The sequence below is a fragment of the Gigantopelta aegis genome, chromosome 7 (assembly GCF_016097555.1).
Source record: "Gigantopelta aegis isolate Gae_Host chromosome 7, Gae_host_genome, whole genome shotgun sequence".
Lineage (NCBI taxonomy): Eukaryota > Metazoa > Mollusca > Gastropoda > Neomphalida > Peltospiridae > Gigantopelta > Gigantopelta aegis.
The window spans coordinates 41,304,480-41,318,522 of NC_054705.1; the positions used below are offsets into that span (position 1 = coordinate 41,304,480).

Consider the following 14,043-nt stretch of genomic DNA (forward strand, 5'->3'; position numbering starts at 1 on the left):
TGTTAATGGGGATGACAACCGGTGGCAGTAACAGCCAATATGACTGACAATCTGGGGCTAGTGGAATCAGGGCTAGTGGAGCTAACTCGTTTAGTGTTGTAGTTTGTGGATGATGAAGTTTTTAAAATAATATTATTTAAAAAAAAAAAAACATTGGCAGGGTGTGGCACCCGTGATACCCGCCCCCGGATCCGCCAGTGCCGTAAAGGAACACCTGCGGCATAAAATAGTAATAAACACAGACCTTAAACATGCCAGGAAGCTAATTAAATTTATTGTTTAAGTTGGCAGATACATGGGCAAGTTCTCACAAAGAAATTTCAAGTAAATTAATTATAAAGCTACATAACAAAAGTTAGTAGGTGAGCGTCACTTTTTGTCTTTTTTTTGGGAGGGGGGGGGGGGGGGGGGGTAAATGTTAGTGGGCGACAGGTTTTTATGTTTATTTTTAAATCAATTTGAATATATTCAGCAAGACAAGGGTTTTCCCACAGTAAAGTTGAAGTCTGTTTTGTTTAACAACACCACTAGAGAACATTGATTTAAATATCAGCGGCTAATGGATGTCAGACATTTGGTAATTGTGACATAAGAGTAGTGGTGCCCTGGATACAATGAGAAATAGCCAATGGGCCCACTGACGGGGATCGATCCTAGACCGACCGCGCATCAGGCGAGCGCTTTACCACTGAGATATGTCCCATCCTTCCACCACAGAAAAGCTTTCTTCAGTATTTCAAGAAATAGTTTTGAGATGGAATATTTGAGGGAAAATGATAAAAACGTCTTGGTTGGGACTTTACACCACCCCGTTTTGTTGACGCTCACCAACTGTTTTATTTATTTATTTGGCATTTACGGTTTCGTGATACATCAAATGTGAAAATAGTATTCTTATCCAGTTGTAAATGTGTAACAAAAGTTGAATCACAACAAAATTTGAATCCTGTTGAAATGCACTGATATGTCCCTTTGATTTGATGTTATGACGTCATATCTCGTTACCGAGGAAACCTGAAAAATATAAAGAACGATGCTTTAAAATTGCAAAGCACTCAAATTAGCTAACTTCAGTGATTAAATAAAATGAAAAGAAAATGAGATACACAAATATCTAAAACCACGAATAAATAGATGATGACAACAATAATGGTGGTGATGATCAGACCCGTAGCCAGTATTTTGAGAAGGGCGGGGGGCGTTATGCTTATTGTGAGGCACGGGGGGGGGGGGGGGGGGGGGGGGGGGGAGATCCGGGGCATCTTGAAGGCCTGGTGATGATACTGATGCAAAACTGTTAATATCAATCATAAAATTCCATTTTCTGGACGATGGGGTTGGGAGGGCGAGGGCTGTATTTAAAGAAAATATTAAACAACAAGATTGAATATCAAGGAATATAAATAGATAGACCAAAATAAATATATAAAATTAATTAACCAATGTAAATAAATAATAGATGCCTAAATAAATATAAATTTTAAACAAATATATATAATAAATAAACATAAATAAAATAATTAATTTAATATATATGCCTACTGATGGAAAGAAATAAAGGATCACACAGTTAGCAACAAGAAATAATGACTGCATCAAAAATCAATTGATATTGTCAAAAATTGACTGGGAACATATAGGCAGCTCATCCAACAATACAGACATTCAATCCCACATTACGACTTGGTATGAAATACAGACATTACTACGCTAGTAGTGAATTAAGTATGGTCTACAATTTGATGTGTTCCCTTATTTCTTTCCAACAGTATATGTATATGTGTATGTATATATATACAACATAGAAATATAAATGCATAAATAAATAAAAACGAAAACAATCGTATTTTGAGTACCTTTCACATATAGGCGGAGTATCGCATCTTTTAATCACAATGTGTATGCTGGCCGATTCACTCTGCGACCACGTGCTCCCGTTTGATTCAGTGCCGGAACTCGACTTAGTCCAGCTTCCGGAAATGTCAACACCGGCGTCACTTCCTGTTGAAACTGTGCCCGAGGTGCCACTCATTCTGGTTCTAAGAATGAAAGAGGAAAGAAAGAAAATGAGACACCATTACATTCTAAACTACGGGCATAGATAGATGCTAAGAGAGCTAGAGCGCGAGAGAGAGAGAGAGAGAGACAGACAGACAGAGAGAGAGACAGAGAGAGAGAGAGACAGACAGAGAGAGAGAGAGAGAGAGAGAGAGAGAGACAGACATAGTGAGAGATATAGATTGGGGGGGGGGGCGGGCGGGACAGAACATCATTGGATGTCAAACATGTAGCAAGGGATATTTTATATGCACCATCCCACAAACAGGATAGCACATACCACGACCAGTCTTGGTGCATTGCTGGAATGAGAAATAGACCGACCGTGCACCAAGCAAAATTCAGTAGAACCAGAAAACCAATCTTAATCTACAATACGAGTAAATAATACATGCTTCTTTCTCTCTTTTTTAGTTTCTGTTTATCTTTCCTCTTTTTTACCCCATTCATTTCATCTGTCCATTCTCTCTCCCCTGTCCCCCTCAGATCAAAACCATTATTGTATTCATATTTATGTATTGTTTTTAACAAATTCAAATGTATGTAACTAGAAGGTATGAAGATATACATGTATTTTTGTAAGGCAATGATTCAAGGCTCCCCAACCGTGACACTGTCAACTGATCTGGGGGCAAAAAAAAAAAAAAAAAAAAAAAAAAAAAAAAAAACTGCACCAAGCGAGCGCTTTACCATCCGCTACGTCCCGCCCCTTTGTGTTTTGGTTTGCGTTTCTGAAGGTTACTAGCTTGGGATTTTCAGGTGGCATACAGACTTTCGGCGATGGAATAAAACGCTATTGGGTATGCGTTTACGTGATATATTTTAATTTGAAAAAATAACAAATAAAAAATCTTTAATCTCAGGTGGTACACAGCTGCGTACCTGCGTATATGAAAGTTAGGCCCCTGCTCTACATGATAAAACATTAAAAATAACAATAGTCAAGAGTACATAAGAAACGTTATAAAAGTACTGTAGTATTACACTTACCTCTAGAAGGCAATCACAATAAATCGACCAGTGTTCTTTGAATATCGTCTGCAAATTGACGCCTAATCGTTCACACTAACTAACGGAAGAAGAAAGTGACGATATTCCTAGGGATCTACAAATAACCTGTGATATCACGTGGTACCTCGTGATAGACGATCATTCTCCAGAAATGGGGTTTTCCGTTTACTCTCAAAATTCTGAGAAAAAAACAAAAAAAACCTTACTCCTACGTGTACGATCGAAGTTAAAGCAGGGTCCGTAGAATAGGGGGGTGCTGTGGAGGCCATGCCCCACAGCCCATTCCCTGTTATTGTGCCCAGAAGGAAGGAAGGAAATGTTTTATTTAACGACGCACTCAACACATTTTATTTTCGGTTATATGGCGTCGGACATATGGTTAAGGACCACACAGATATTGAGAGAGGAAATCCACTGTCGCCACTTTATGGGCTACTCTTTTCAGGGGATCATTTATATGCACCATCCCACAGACAGGATAGCACATACCACATCCTTTGTTACACCAGTTGTGGAGCACTGGCTGGAACGAGAAATAGCCCAATGAGGCCACCCCCACAACCACCCAACTCTTCGGTAATAAATTCAGGCAGCTGGCTCTTTGGACCCTTAAGTTTCCATCCGCGGGTCATTGCTATCGCCAGTGGCGGATCCAGAAAATCCATTTACATGAGGCGAAATGCCAAGGACACTGGCGGGGGGGGGGGGGGGGGGGAGGGGATCGTAAAAAAGAAAAGAAAATGAATATACATGTATAATAAAATATGTAACTGTCGCAAATTTAGGGGGGGGGGGCAGGCCCCTTCCCCCTAGATCCACCTCTGCTCCCCGTACCCCTAACTTCAAATTCACTCCATGGGCCTTGCTAAAGTTTCTTTTGTTTAACGACTCTCCTGGAGTACACTGATTTATTAATCATCGGGACATACAGAGGAAGCCCGATACATTTTCCCATTTGTCCCATTAGCAGCAAGATATCATTTATATGCACGTTTTTCGCAGAGGACAGCACATACCACGGCCTTTGATGTACTAGCTAGTTGTGGGATACTGGTTATAATGTTCTTACTGGTGGTGCCTGGGTGGGGTGTTTTTTTTTTTTTTTGTTTTTTTTTTGGGGGGGGGGATGGGGGGGGGGACAGGTCTCCCCATCTGGAAAATATGTGATTATAATGTCTTTACTGATGGTGTTTTTTATTGGTGTTTTTTTTTTATTGGTGTTTTGTGTGTGTGTGTGTGTGTGCGTGTGTCTATGTGTGTGTGTGTGGTGTGTGTGTGGTGTGTTGTGTGTATGTGGTGTGTGTGGGGGGGGGGTAGGGGGGTCCCCATTTGGAAAATATGGGAGAATGAATGAATGTTTAACGACACCCCAACACGAAAAATACATCGGCTATTGGGTGTCAAACTATGGTAATGCAAACAAATAAAGTGATGATCAACATCAATATAAAAAATTAAGATTTAAATAAAAACAGTGTAAAGAACTGTGCAAAAATACAAATATCACAGATAAATACTGACTTTTACTAAAAATTTCAATTGTATCTCGAAGAAAACAAGGGGATTAGTCCACACTGGGCCTGTGATAAAGCGCTCGTCTGATGCACGGTCAGTGTGGGTTCGATCCCTGTCAGTGGGTACATATTGTGCTATTTCTCATTCCAGCCAGTACACCACGACTGGCATATCCAATAGCCAAAAAAAATCAAATGTGCTCTTGTGGTGTCGTTAAACAAAACAAACTTTATTCGAAGTAATATATAACATTAAATAAATAATAAATTATTATTATGTAGGCCTTTTGCCTAGTTGAAATGAATGGCTATTTGCGTCAGTCTTATTGTTAGATGTTGACTTTTTAACCAATAGAAAAGGATTTGATATTGTTATCCTTTCTCGTGTAGGCTATCCACTGTTCTCGGGGAAAAACGATTACGTCGTATCGGTAGTGCGTCTGATCATCTATTTTTATACATTGTGGGATTTCCCAGAAATTCCCGAGGAATGATTCTCGCTTTCAACTTCCGTGAACTAAAATTGCGACGGACGTCAGACATTTTCTAGTCATTTCTTAATTAGTAACAAAATAACATTGGACGAGCCAAGTTCTGGTAAACGGACAACCTTTGGCTAAAAGTGGTGGACATTTGCGACGTGTTTCCATCCGTGGTTAGCGGAAATAGCTTTAACAGACTGTACGCAGACTGGATTCGAGATGTCCATTGTCTACAACACGGTGAAAAAATACTGCCACTGGCCATGGAACTGGGGTTACGATGTTCATGTAAATATATTTATTTATTTATTTGTCTCAATATTTCTTTGTTATTCAGTTCACATAGTTTGGAGTCAATATCTCACTCTTTCCAGTTTCCATTCTTCTTTTTCTTTATAGCCACCGTATTTTCGTGCTTCTATCCAATGGAGGTTCAAACACGCTGCCATGGGCACACACACCTCAGCTATCTGGACAGTGGCTTAGTTGTTAGTGGTTAGTGAGAGAGAAGAGGGTGTAGTGGTCTTACACCTACCCACTGAATCGTTAAAACTCGCTCTGGGTGGGAGCCGGTACAGGGCTGCGAACCAAGTAGGCCTAGGCCAAGGCCTACCTACCAACCTTATGTCCGATAGCTTAACCACATCACCAAGGCCGGTTCTTTCCATTACTTATGGCTGATTGTAGGGGACTACGATCGAATCGATCACTCTCGGCGGAAGCATGGTAGGGATGTGGGGAGTGTGTGTGTGTGTGTGTGTGTGTGGGGGGGGGGGGGGGGGGGGGTGTCTACACTGTGGCGACAGAAGTTTTTATAAGGACGTCAATTCACCCCAAAAGTATATTTAATTTTTAAAAATCGTTTTAAGCGGTGGGGGGGGGGGGTGAAGGGCAGGGGGACATTGTAGGCTACATTGTCTTAGGACCACGGTTTCCATAAAATGTGTAACGGATGCAGATCCGATGCAGACTGTTCTTTGATACGTAGATATACTGCTCCACCTTATGACCCAGGTACTGTAGTCACAACATTGTTTGTAATCCATGTACAAATGTGCAGTGAATCATTTGCAACCCTGTATGATACTGACGCCATATAAATAAAATCCCAGTGGTAAAGCGTCCGCCATTGTCTCTTCCCTTTTTTTCTCCCCCTCTTTTTATTTCTCTCTCTGTCTGTCTCTCTCTGTCTGTCTGTCTGTCTCTTTCTCTGTCGCTGTCTGTCTCTCTGTCTGTATGTATCTCTCTCTCTCTCTCTCTCTCTCTCTCTCTCTCTCTCTCTCTCTCTCTCTCTCTCTCTCTCTCTCTCTCTCTCGGGATGGGACGTAGCCCAGTGGTACAATGCTTGCTCAATGCGCGGTCGGTCTGGGATTGATCCCATCGGTGGACCCATTGGGCTATTTCTCGTTCCAGCCAGTGCACCACGACAGGTATATCAAAGGCCATGGTATGTACTACCCTGTCTGTGGGATAGTGCATATAAAAGATCCCTTGCTGCTAATCGGAAAGAGTAGCCCATGAAGTGGCGACAGCGGGTTTCCTCTCAAAATCTGTGTGGTCCTTAACCATATGTCTGACAACATATAACCGTAAATAAAATGTGTTGAGTGCATCGTTAAATAAAACATTACTTTCTTTCTTTCGTTAAATAAATCTTCTTTCTCTCTCTCTCTCTCTCTCTCTCTCTCTCTCTCTCTCTCTCTCTCTCTCTCTCTCTCTCTCTCTCTTTAAAATAGGGTGGGGTTTTTTGCACTCTGACCTCTCTCTTTGCCTCTCTCCTTCTCCCCCTCTCTCTGTCTCTCTCTCTCTCTCTCTCCTTGTCTCTGTCTGTCTCTCCCTCTTTGTCTCTCCCTTTATATCCCTCCCTGTCTCTCCCCCACCTCGGTGGATCTTCAACAAATTGGTTTGTTTTCTCGTTCCAACCAGTGCACCACAACACTGTGGTATGTGCTTTCCTGTCTGTGGGAAACTGCATATAAAAGATCCCCTGCTGCTTTACAACAAATGATTTAGCCTAATTGGTTGAGTGCTCGCTTGACATGCTTGGGCCACAGGATCGAACTACCTCGGTGGATATATTCAGCTGATTGGATTTTTTCTCGTTCGAACCAGCAGACCTTGCCTTTTAAGGTGTGCGGGTGCGATCGCGCTCGTACAGCGCACATGATTTCAATCTGGCGAGTGTGAAAAATAACGCACGTTACACGTAAAATAATTTTTTATATTGATTGTCACTATTTACCTTATGTAGCTGATAGAAAAATCCGTTTAATAATACCAGAAAAAAAAATGTTACGCGAACGGTAGCGTCCATGCAATATTTTAATATATGATTGGTACTTATCTTTGCTATGCAAATCGGAAAACACAGGTGTAATAGACATCTTCGAAGTCGTACCAATCCGATCAAAACTCTTTTGCCTATTTAATTTATTATTAATTAGAAACAGTCCACTTTTGTAAAGTAATAGATCACAACGTCTGATAAGGATAACTCATGTATACTGTACTCTGTGACATATTGACCAATCAAAGCTATGGGGTCAGATTATTTTTACTCTTGGAATTCTGCACGCACACGCTGGTCTACTTGACAACTACGCATTGATGATGGTGTCTAAAATTATGGTCTTTTCCACGTTTGGAATAAAATCCTTTGTAATGACAGATTTTGTCAAGAGTTTGTATATTTTTATATGCACAACATTGGGGCCGTTCTAGATCAATGACGTAACGCTGTCAGAGCCGTTCGTAACTTGTAGCGGTAGGTCAAATGACGTGTAACAAAATGTTGAGGGAGGGAGACTGGTTGCGTAATTGTTGAATTAAAAATGTCACGCGAATGTCAATGTCCAAAACAACACTATTAACTGAATTAATTGTAGGGCCTACGTTTCACGAGTTATTAAAAAAAAAAGGGTTTAATAATATGAGTCGGTAGTGCACACCTGAGATGCTTGGGTCGTAGTTTATGAACCACCTCCTCGGAACCAGTGGGTTTTTCCCATCCCAAATATCCTAATCATGTTCGTTGTACATAATAATGAAATTCAAAACAAGTTGATTCCTATATACTATCTTATGTTTAGCTGCACGTTCATCAAACCATCTAACACTGAACAGGTATATATATATATATATATATATATATATATATATATATATATATATATATATATTATATATATATATATATATATATAGTTGTGTGCATCACATTATCTGAATAGTACATATTGTAATTAAAAAATCAAATTGTCTGCACCAGTGTATATACATGTCATAATTATATTTCTATAATACTACTCCTGAAACTTTTTAATAAATTATAAATCCATTCCTGAAAGGGAAAAGAAGTCAGACTACACTAATGAACCAAACAACATAAAATTAGAAGAAAACATTATTGGTTTATTGGTTCATTTTTGCAATATATGTCTCTGCATTTACATGTACCAATTACTCCATAAATTAATAATGCTTGGTTTTCACTCGCCTTAGCATTTTGATGAGTGCGATTTTTCACTCGCCTAAGCATTTTGAGGTGTGCAATTGTTCACTCGCCTGTGTTTTTCAAAAGTCAAGGACTGAATCAGTGCACCACAACTGAACAAATGCCGTGGTATGTGCTTTTCTGTCTGTGGGAAAGTGCATATAAAAGATCCCTTGTTCTATTAGGAAAAATGTAGCAAGTTTCCTCGGATGACTACAAGTCAAAATTACCAAATGTTTCATATCCAGTAGCCAATGATTTAATTAATCAATGTGCTCCAGTGGTGTCGTTAAAGAAAACAAACTTCTTTTTTTAGAACAAATGAAGCGTGTTTCGTCTCATCATGATTACATGTTAGAATTACCAAATGTTTGAGATCCAATAGCCGATGATTAATAAACCAATGTACTCTAGTGGTGTTGTTAAACAAAACAAACTCTCTCCCTCTCCTCTCTCTCTCTCTCTCTCTCTCTCCTCTCTCTCCTCTCTTTCTCCTTTTCTCTCTCTCTCCCCTTTCTCTCTTACTCTCTTTCCATCCCTCCCCCACCTCTCTCTTACTCTATCTCCCTCCTTCCCTCCCTCCCTCCCCATCTGTTTGTCTATCTATCTGTGTGTGTCTGTCTCTCTCTCTCTCTCTCTCCTCTCTCTCTCCTCTCTCTCTCTCTCTCTCTCTCTCTCTCTCCCCTTTCTCTCTTACTCTCTCTCCATCCCTCCCCACCTATCTCTTACTGTATCTCCCTCCTTCCCTCCCCCTCTGTTTGTCTGTCTATCTAACTGTGTGTGTCTGTTTGTCTGTCTGTCTCTGTATCTGTATCTGTTCTCTCTCTCTCTCTCTCTCTCTCTCTCTCTCTCTCTCTCTCTCTCTCTCTCTCTCTCTCTCTCTCTCTCTCTCTCTCTCTCTCTCTCTCTCTCTCACTCTCTCTCTCTCTCTCAGTATGTTGAGGTGTCGTCGTTAAACAAATATTCCTTTCTTTTCCTATACTCCTCAGGCCGCCGGTCAGCACCCGATGATGGGTCAAAGCACTGACTCTAAAGGACAGATACTACAGCCAGCTGACGCCATCCGGTTTGACTGCGGGGGATTCCAACACTGGGGGGTCTATGTAGGTAAGAAACTCGGGCGAGTCTAGCATTTTAATAGGGGGACCCTAACAGTGATATAATGTAATGCGATAGTCAAATACATTTGTTATCCAAAATATTTTTTAAATATAGCCTGTTTCCAGTGGTAAAGCGCTTGGTTTGGGATCTATCCCCGTCAGTGGGCCCATTGGGCTATTTTTCGTATTTTTTCTAGTCAGTTGGATACCCCATGATCATCGGGGCTGTAGCTAGTGGTGGGGGGTGGGGGGGGGGTGGGGTGGAGAGGCAAGTTGCCCCCTCAATAAAATTACTGGTTTCTGATATTGACATTTTAAGAATGTAACTTCCCAGAAATGGTTGCAAAATGGTATTGCATATCCTCTAGATTTCAAAGTTTCCTGGGGGGGGGGGGGGGGGGGGCCTTCCATGCTCGTTCTTCCAAAAATCCCCCCCCCCCCAAAAAAAAAAAAAAAAAAAAAACTAGCTACAGCCCTGACGACTGGTATATCAAAGGTCTGTGGGATGGTGCATATGAAAGATCCCTTGCTGTCAATAGAAAAATGTTTGACATTTAATGAATAAATGTGCTCTAGTTGTATCGTTAAACAAACCAAACTTTGACTTTTAACTTTTAACTGAAGTCTAAGTATCAGAATAACCAAATGTTTGACATCAAATAGTAAATTAGTTAATAAATGTGCTCTAGTAGTATCGTTAAACAAATCAAACTAACTTTTAACTCAAGTCTAAGTAACAGAAGAACCAATCAAATAGCTCCTGATTAGTTAATAAATTTGCTCTTGTAGTATCGTTAAACAAATCAAACATTAACTTTCAACTCAAGTCTTAAGTAACAGAAGAACCAATCAAATAGCTCCTGATTAGTCAAGGTCGAATTTTACGCTATTCCGCTGTTCCGCAAATAGTAAATTTCGAAACGGAATAGTAAAACAATTCTTCCAATATTCCGTCATGAAAGTGAAAATAAAGTACGGAATACCAAAAATCGCCTGCGACTATTCTGCTTACGCGTTTTCTTCAGCTACATTTTTCTGCAGAACAAATCCTAAGACCTTTCTCATGCACTTACCGGTACAAAATAAACGACCTTTTGATCGAGACTAATGTTTGTAATTCCAGCTAGTACGCAGTAATGCATAGACTGGTATATAAACAATTGTTCGTTACGCAATGTTGTACAGGGCGACGTGGCACAGTCAGGAAAACTAGTGGTACATTAATAATTGAAGGGATAGTACATTTTTAGACGGAATAGTGTTTTTTGAAATTCACTATTCCTTTGGGATAGTGGTAAAAAAATTAAATTTCAACCCCTGTTAGTTAATAAATGTGCTCTAGTAGTATCGCTAAACAAATCAAACTAACTTTCAATTCAAGACTAAGTAACAGAAGAACCAATCAAATAGCTCCTGATTAGTTAATAAAATTAATTTTAATGTGCTCTAGTGCTCCACTCCTCAGGTTTGGGGTAGACAAATTGTGACAAAAAAATTCCTCATACCCATTCCTAAACACTACAACCTATTGCTCTTTCCATGACCTTTTATTGTTAAAAACATTTTCAGTCACGCTTACGCCGGCTTAGTCCTATTCATTCTCACAATAGCAGTGTGTGTGGGGGGTGGGGTGGGGGTGGGGTGGGGGGTGGGGGTGGGGTGGGGATTAGCAGAGTCGGTTGAATACTGAGCTACCCCCCCCCCCCCCCCGTAGGAAAGTGGATATAAAAGATCCTTTGCTGAATTAGGACAAATAGTGTGGGTTACCTTTGATGCCTACGTGTCAGAATTATCAAATGTTTAACTTCTAATCCCCGATGTTTAATTAGTCACTGTGCTCAAGTGGTGTTGTTGAACATAACAGAGTTTCTTTTTCACGATAGCATACATAACTCTAGCGGATCCAGGGGGGTGCATGTTTTTTTTGGGTTTTTTTTTGTTTACTTCTTTCCAATTCATCTTTTAACTGAACACCCACCCACCCGACCTGTCTAGGAATTTAGGTGAAGTTATCTGTAATTTAGGTCAAGGTGAAGTAATCTGTAATTTAGATCAAGGTCAGGTTATCTGTATTTTTGGTAAATGTGAGGTTATCTTTATTAATTTTAGGTCAAGGTGAAGTTTTCTGTAATTTAGGTTAGGTGAGGTCATCCATATTTTACACTAAGTTCATATTATCTAAATTATTATGTCAAGGTCAGGTTATTTGTATTTTTAGTGAAGGTAAGATTATATTTAAGTTAAAAGTGAGGTTATTTGTATTTTAGGTGAAGGTGTTAATTTAGTTTTTTTTAGTTCAAAGTGAGGTTATCTCTAATTTAGGTGGTGAGGTTTTTATTATTTGACTAAAATCATATTTTATTGTACAAAGAACAAAGGAATCGGGCACAAGTTTGCTAACTTACGAGGCCCTCTCCTATATTTGATTAAGGTGAAGGTCAGGTGGTCCACATGACAGCGAAAGGGGTGGAGAAAGCCTATGTACAGGAGGTAGCCAACGAGTGTCCGTATTTCAAAGACAACTCATTCGACAAGGTGCAAGGGTTAGTGTCTTGTAAACTATGTGCTTTGTATTCTTTTCCTTCTCCCGTCCACCCCCCACCCCCCGTCTATCCTATCTATATAACTGTCCGTCTCTGTCTCCTTCACTCACTGTGTGCCTGTCCCTCTCTCTCTCTGTCTGTCTGTCTCTCTCTATCTGTATGTGAGTCTGTCTGTGTGTCTCTCTCTCTCTCTCTCCTCTCTCTCTCTCTCTCTCTCTCTCTCTCTCTCTCTCTCTCTCTCTGGACCGGCCTCTCTCTGTCTGTCTCTGTCTCTCTCTTCTTGCATCTCTCTGTCTCTCGACCTGCCTACCTCTCTGTCTCTGTCTTTGTCTCTCTCTTTACCTGCCTCTCCCTCCTCCCCTCACTCTCCTCTCTCTCTCTCTCTCCCCCCCCTCTCCCTCCCCCTCTCCCTCCCCTCTCTCTGTCTGTCTGTCGCTCTTACCTGCCCATCTTTCCCCCCCTTTCTCTCCCTCTCCCTTCTCCCCCCTCCCTTTCTCTCTCTATCTCTCCTCTCTGTCTCTCTGTCTCTCTCTCTCTCCTCTCGCTCTCTCTCTCTCTCTCTCTCTCTCCTCTCCCTCTCTCTGTCATGTAATATATTATTAGTTTATTAGTTTCCCTACCGGTCCAGCCGGAGAGGACTATAGGTTTCATCTCCGTCCTTCTGTCCGTCTGTCTGTCTTGTCTGTCCCACATATGTTTTCGGATGGGGTTTTTTTTCCCAGAAAACTTTACGATATTGGGCTGACATTTTGTATATAGCTTCGTCGTGTAGTGTTTGACTTTCATGTCGATGTACCCATTTTTGACGGAGTTATGGCCGTTCAACTTAGAAGATGTGAAAATTTGTTTTCCGGAATTTTTTTGTTCAGAAGACCTTTAGATATTGAGCTGAAATTTTGTGTATAGGTTTATCACATACAGTTACAGTTAACGGTTGACTTCCATGTCGATTAACCCATTTTTAACGGAATTATGACCCTTGAACTTAGAAGATGTGAAAATGTGTTTTCCGGATTTTTGCAATTCCTTGAGATAAGTTATGGTCATTGAATTTAGGAAAAAAACATGTTGGGCGCGGTAGTTGACATGCATTGTTTTAGCAGTACTCTCAAAATGTTGTTAACATCTATTTGGATCTTGGTTGTTGGACCCGGTAGGTGACATGTATTGGTTTAGCAGTACTCTCAGAATGGTTGTTTATTATTGCTCAATTTGTTCTTTACTTGCAATATTCACAGCAGTCTTGGTTACAGCGCTATCAACGTTCTGAAGAGAGCAAAATACTAATTGTACATTACATTACGATATAAATGGCGATATAACGGCGATAATGTGGCTTTAAGATAACCCAACGAATGAATAGTTTATTGATCATACATCTGCATAGACGTACGGGCTCCAAGAGGTCGGAGGGAGGCAGGCTTGTTTTTGCCGGAATTAAACGAACATGCCCGAATCTCAATGGCGCTGCGCAGGAAATTTTGCAGGGGGGGGGGTGGGGTGGGTGTGTGTGTGTGTGTGTCGAGGTGTAAATAATAAATTTGAGGGGGGGGGGGGGTCCGAGGGTGTCTGGGAGAAAGCCCGACCACGCTGAGCTCAGCAGGACGCTGAAGCCCGTGGCGGGAGGTCTGGGGGGGATATGATGGTGTGGTTTCGACCCCACCCACCCCCCCCCCCTCTGCGCAACGCGCAGGAATCTGGATACACAACATTTATTTATATGAACTATATAGGGTTGCAAATGAATCACTACGCATTTTTACATGGATTACAACTAACTTTGAGGGTAGAATGAAGGAAATACATGGTAAAAAAAAGGTCTCAGGTTAGCACATGTTTGCC

The 14,043-nt window shown here is 40.9% G+C and overlaps 1 protein-coding gene and 1 long non-coding RNA gene across 2 annotated transcripts in view; one reads left to right on the plus strand and one right to left on the minus strand.

Moving 5' to 3' along the window:
* Window positions 1–245: 245 nt before the first annotated feature.
* Window positions 246–3,205, minus strand: LOC121377022. Its single transcript, XR_005958573.1, has 3 exons — window positions 3,049–3,205; window positions 1,857–2,039; window positions 246–1,014 (listed from the first exon to the last, which is right to left on the minus strand). It is a non-coding gene; the product is annotated as an uncharacterized LOC121377022 (long non-coding RNA).
* A 1,855-nt stretch (window positions 3,206–5,060) lies between these two features.
* The window catches only part of LOC121376745, a 10,122-nt gene continuing 1,139 nt past the window's right edge, over window positions 5,061–14,043 (plus strand). The window contains exons 1-3 of the mRNA XM_041504512.1: window positions 5,061–5,353; window positions 9,548–9,665; window positions 12,090–12,201. Coding sequence (XP_041360446.1) covers window positions 5,285–5,353; window positions 9,548–9,665; window positions 12,090–12,201 — 299 coding nt within the window. The 5' untranslated portion in view covers window positions 5,061–5,284. The remainder of the gene's footprint in view (window positions 5,354–9,547; window positions 9,666–12,089; window positions 12,202–14,043) is intronic.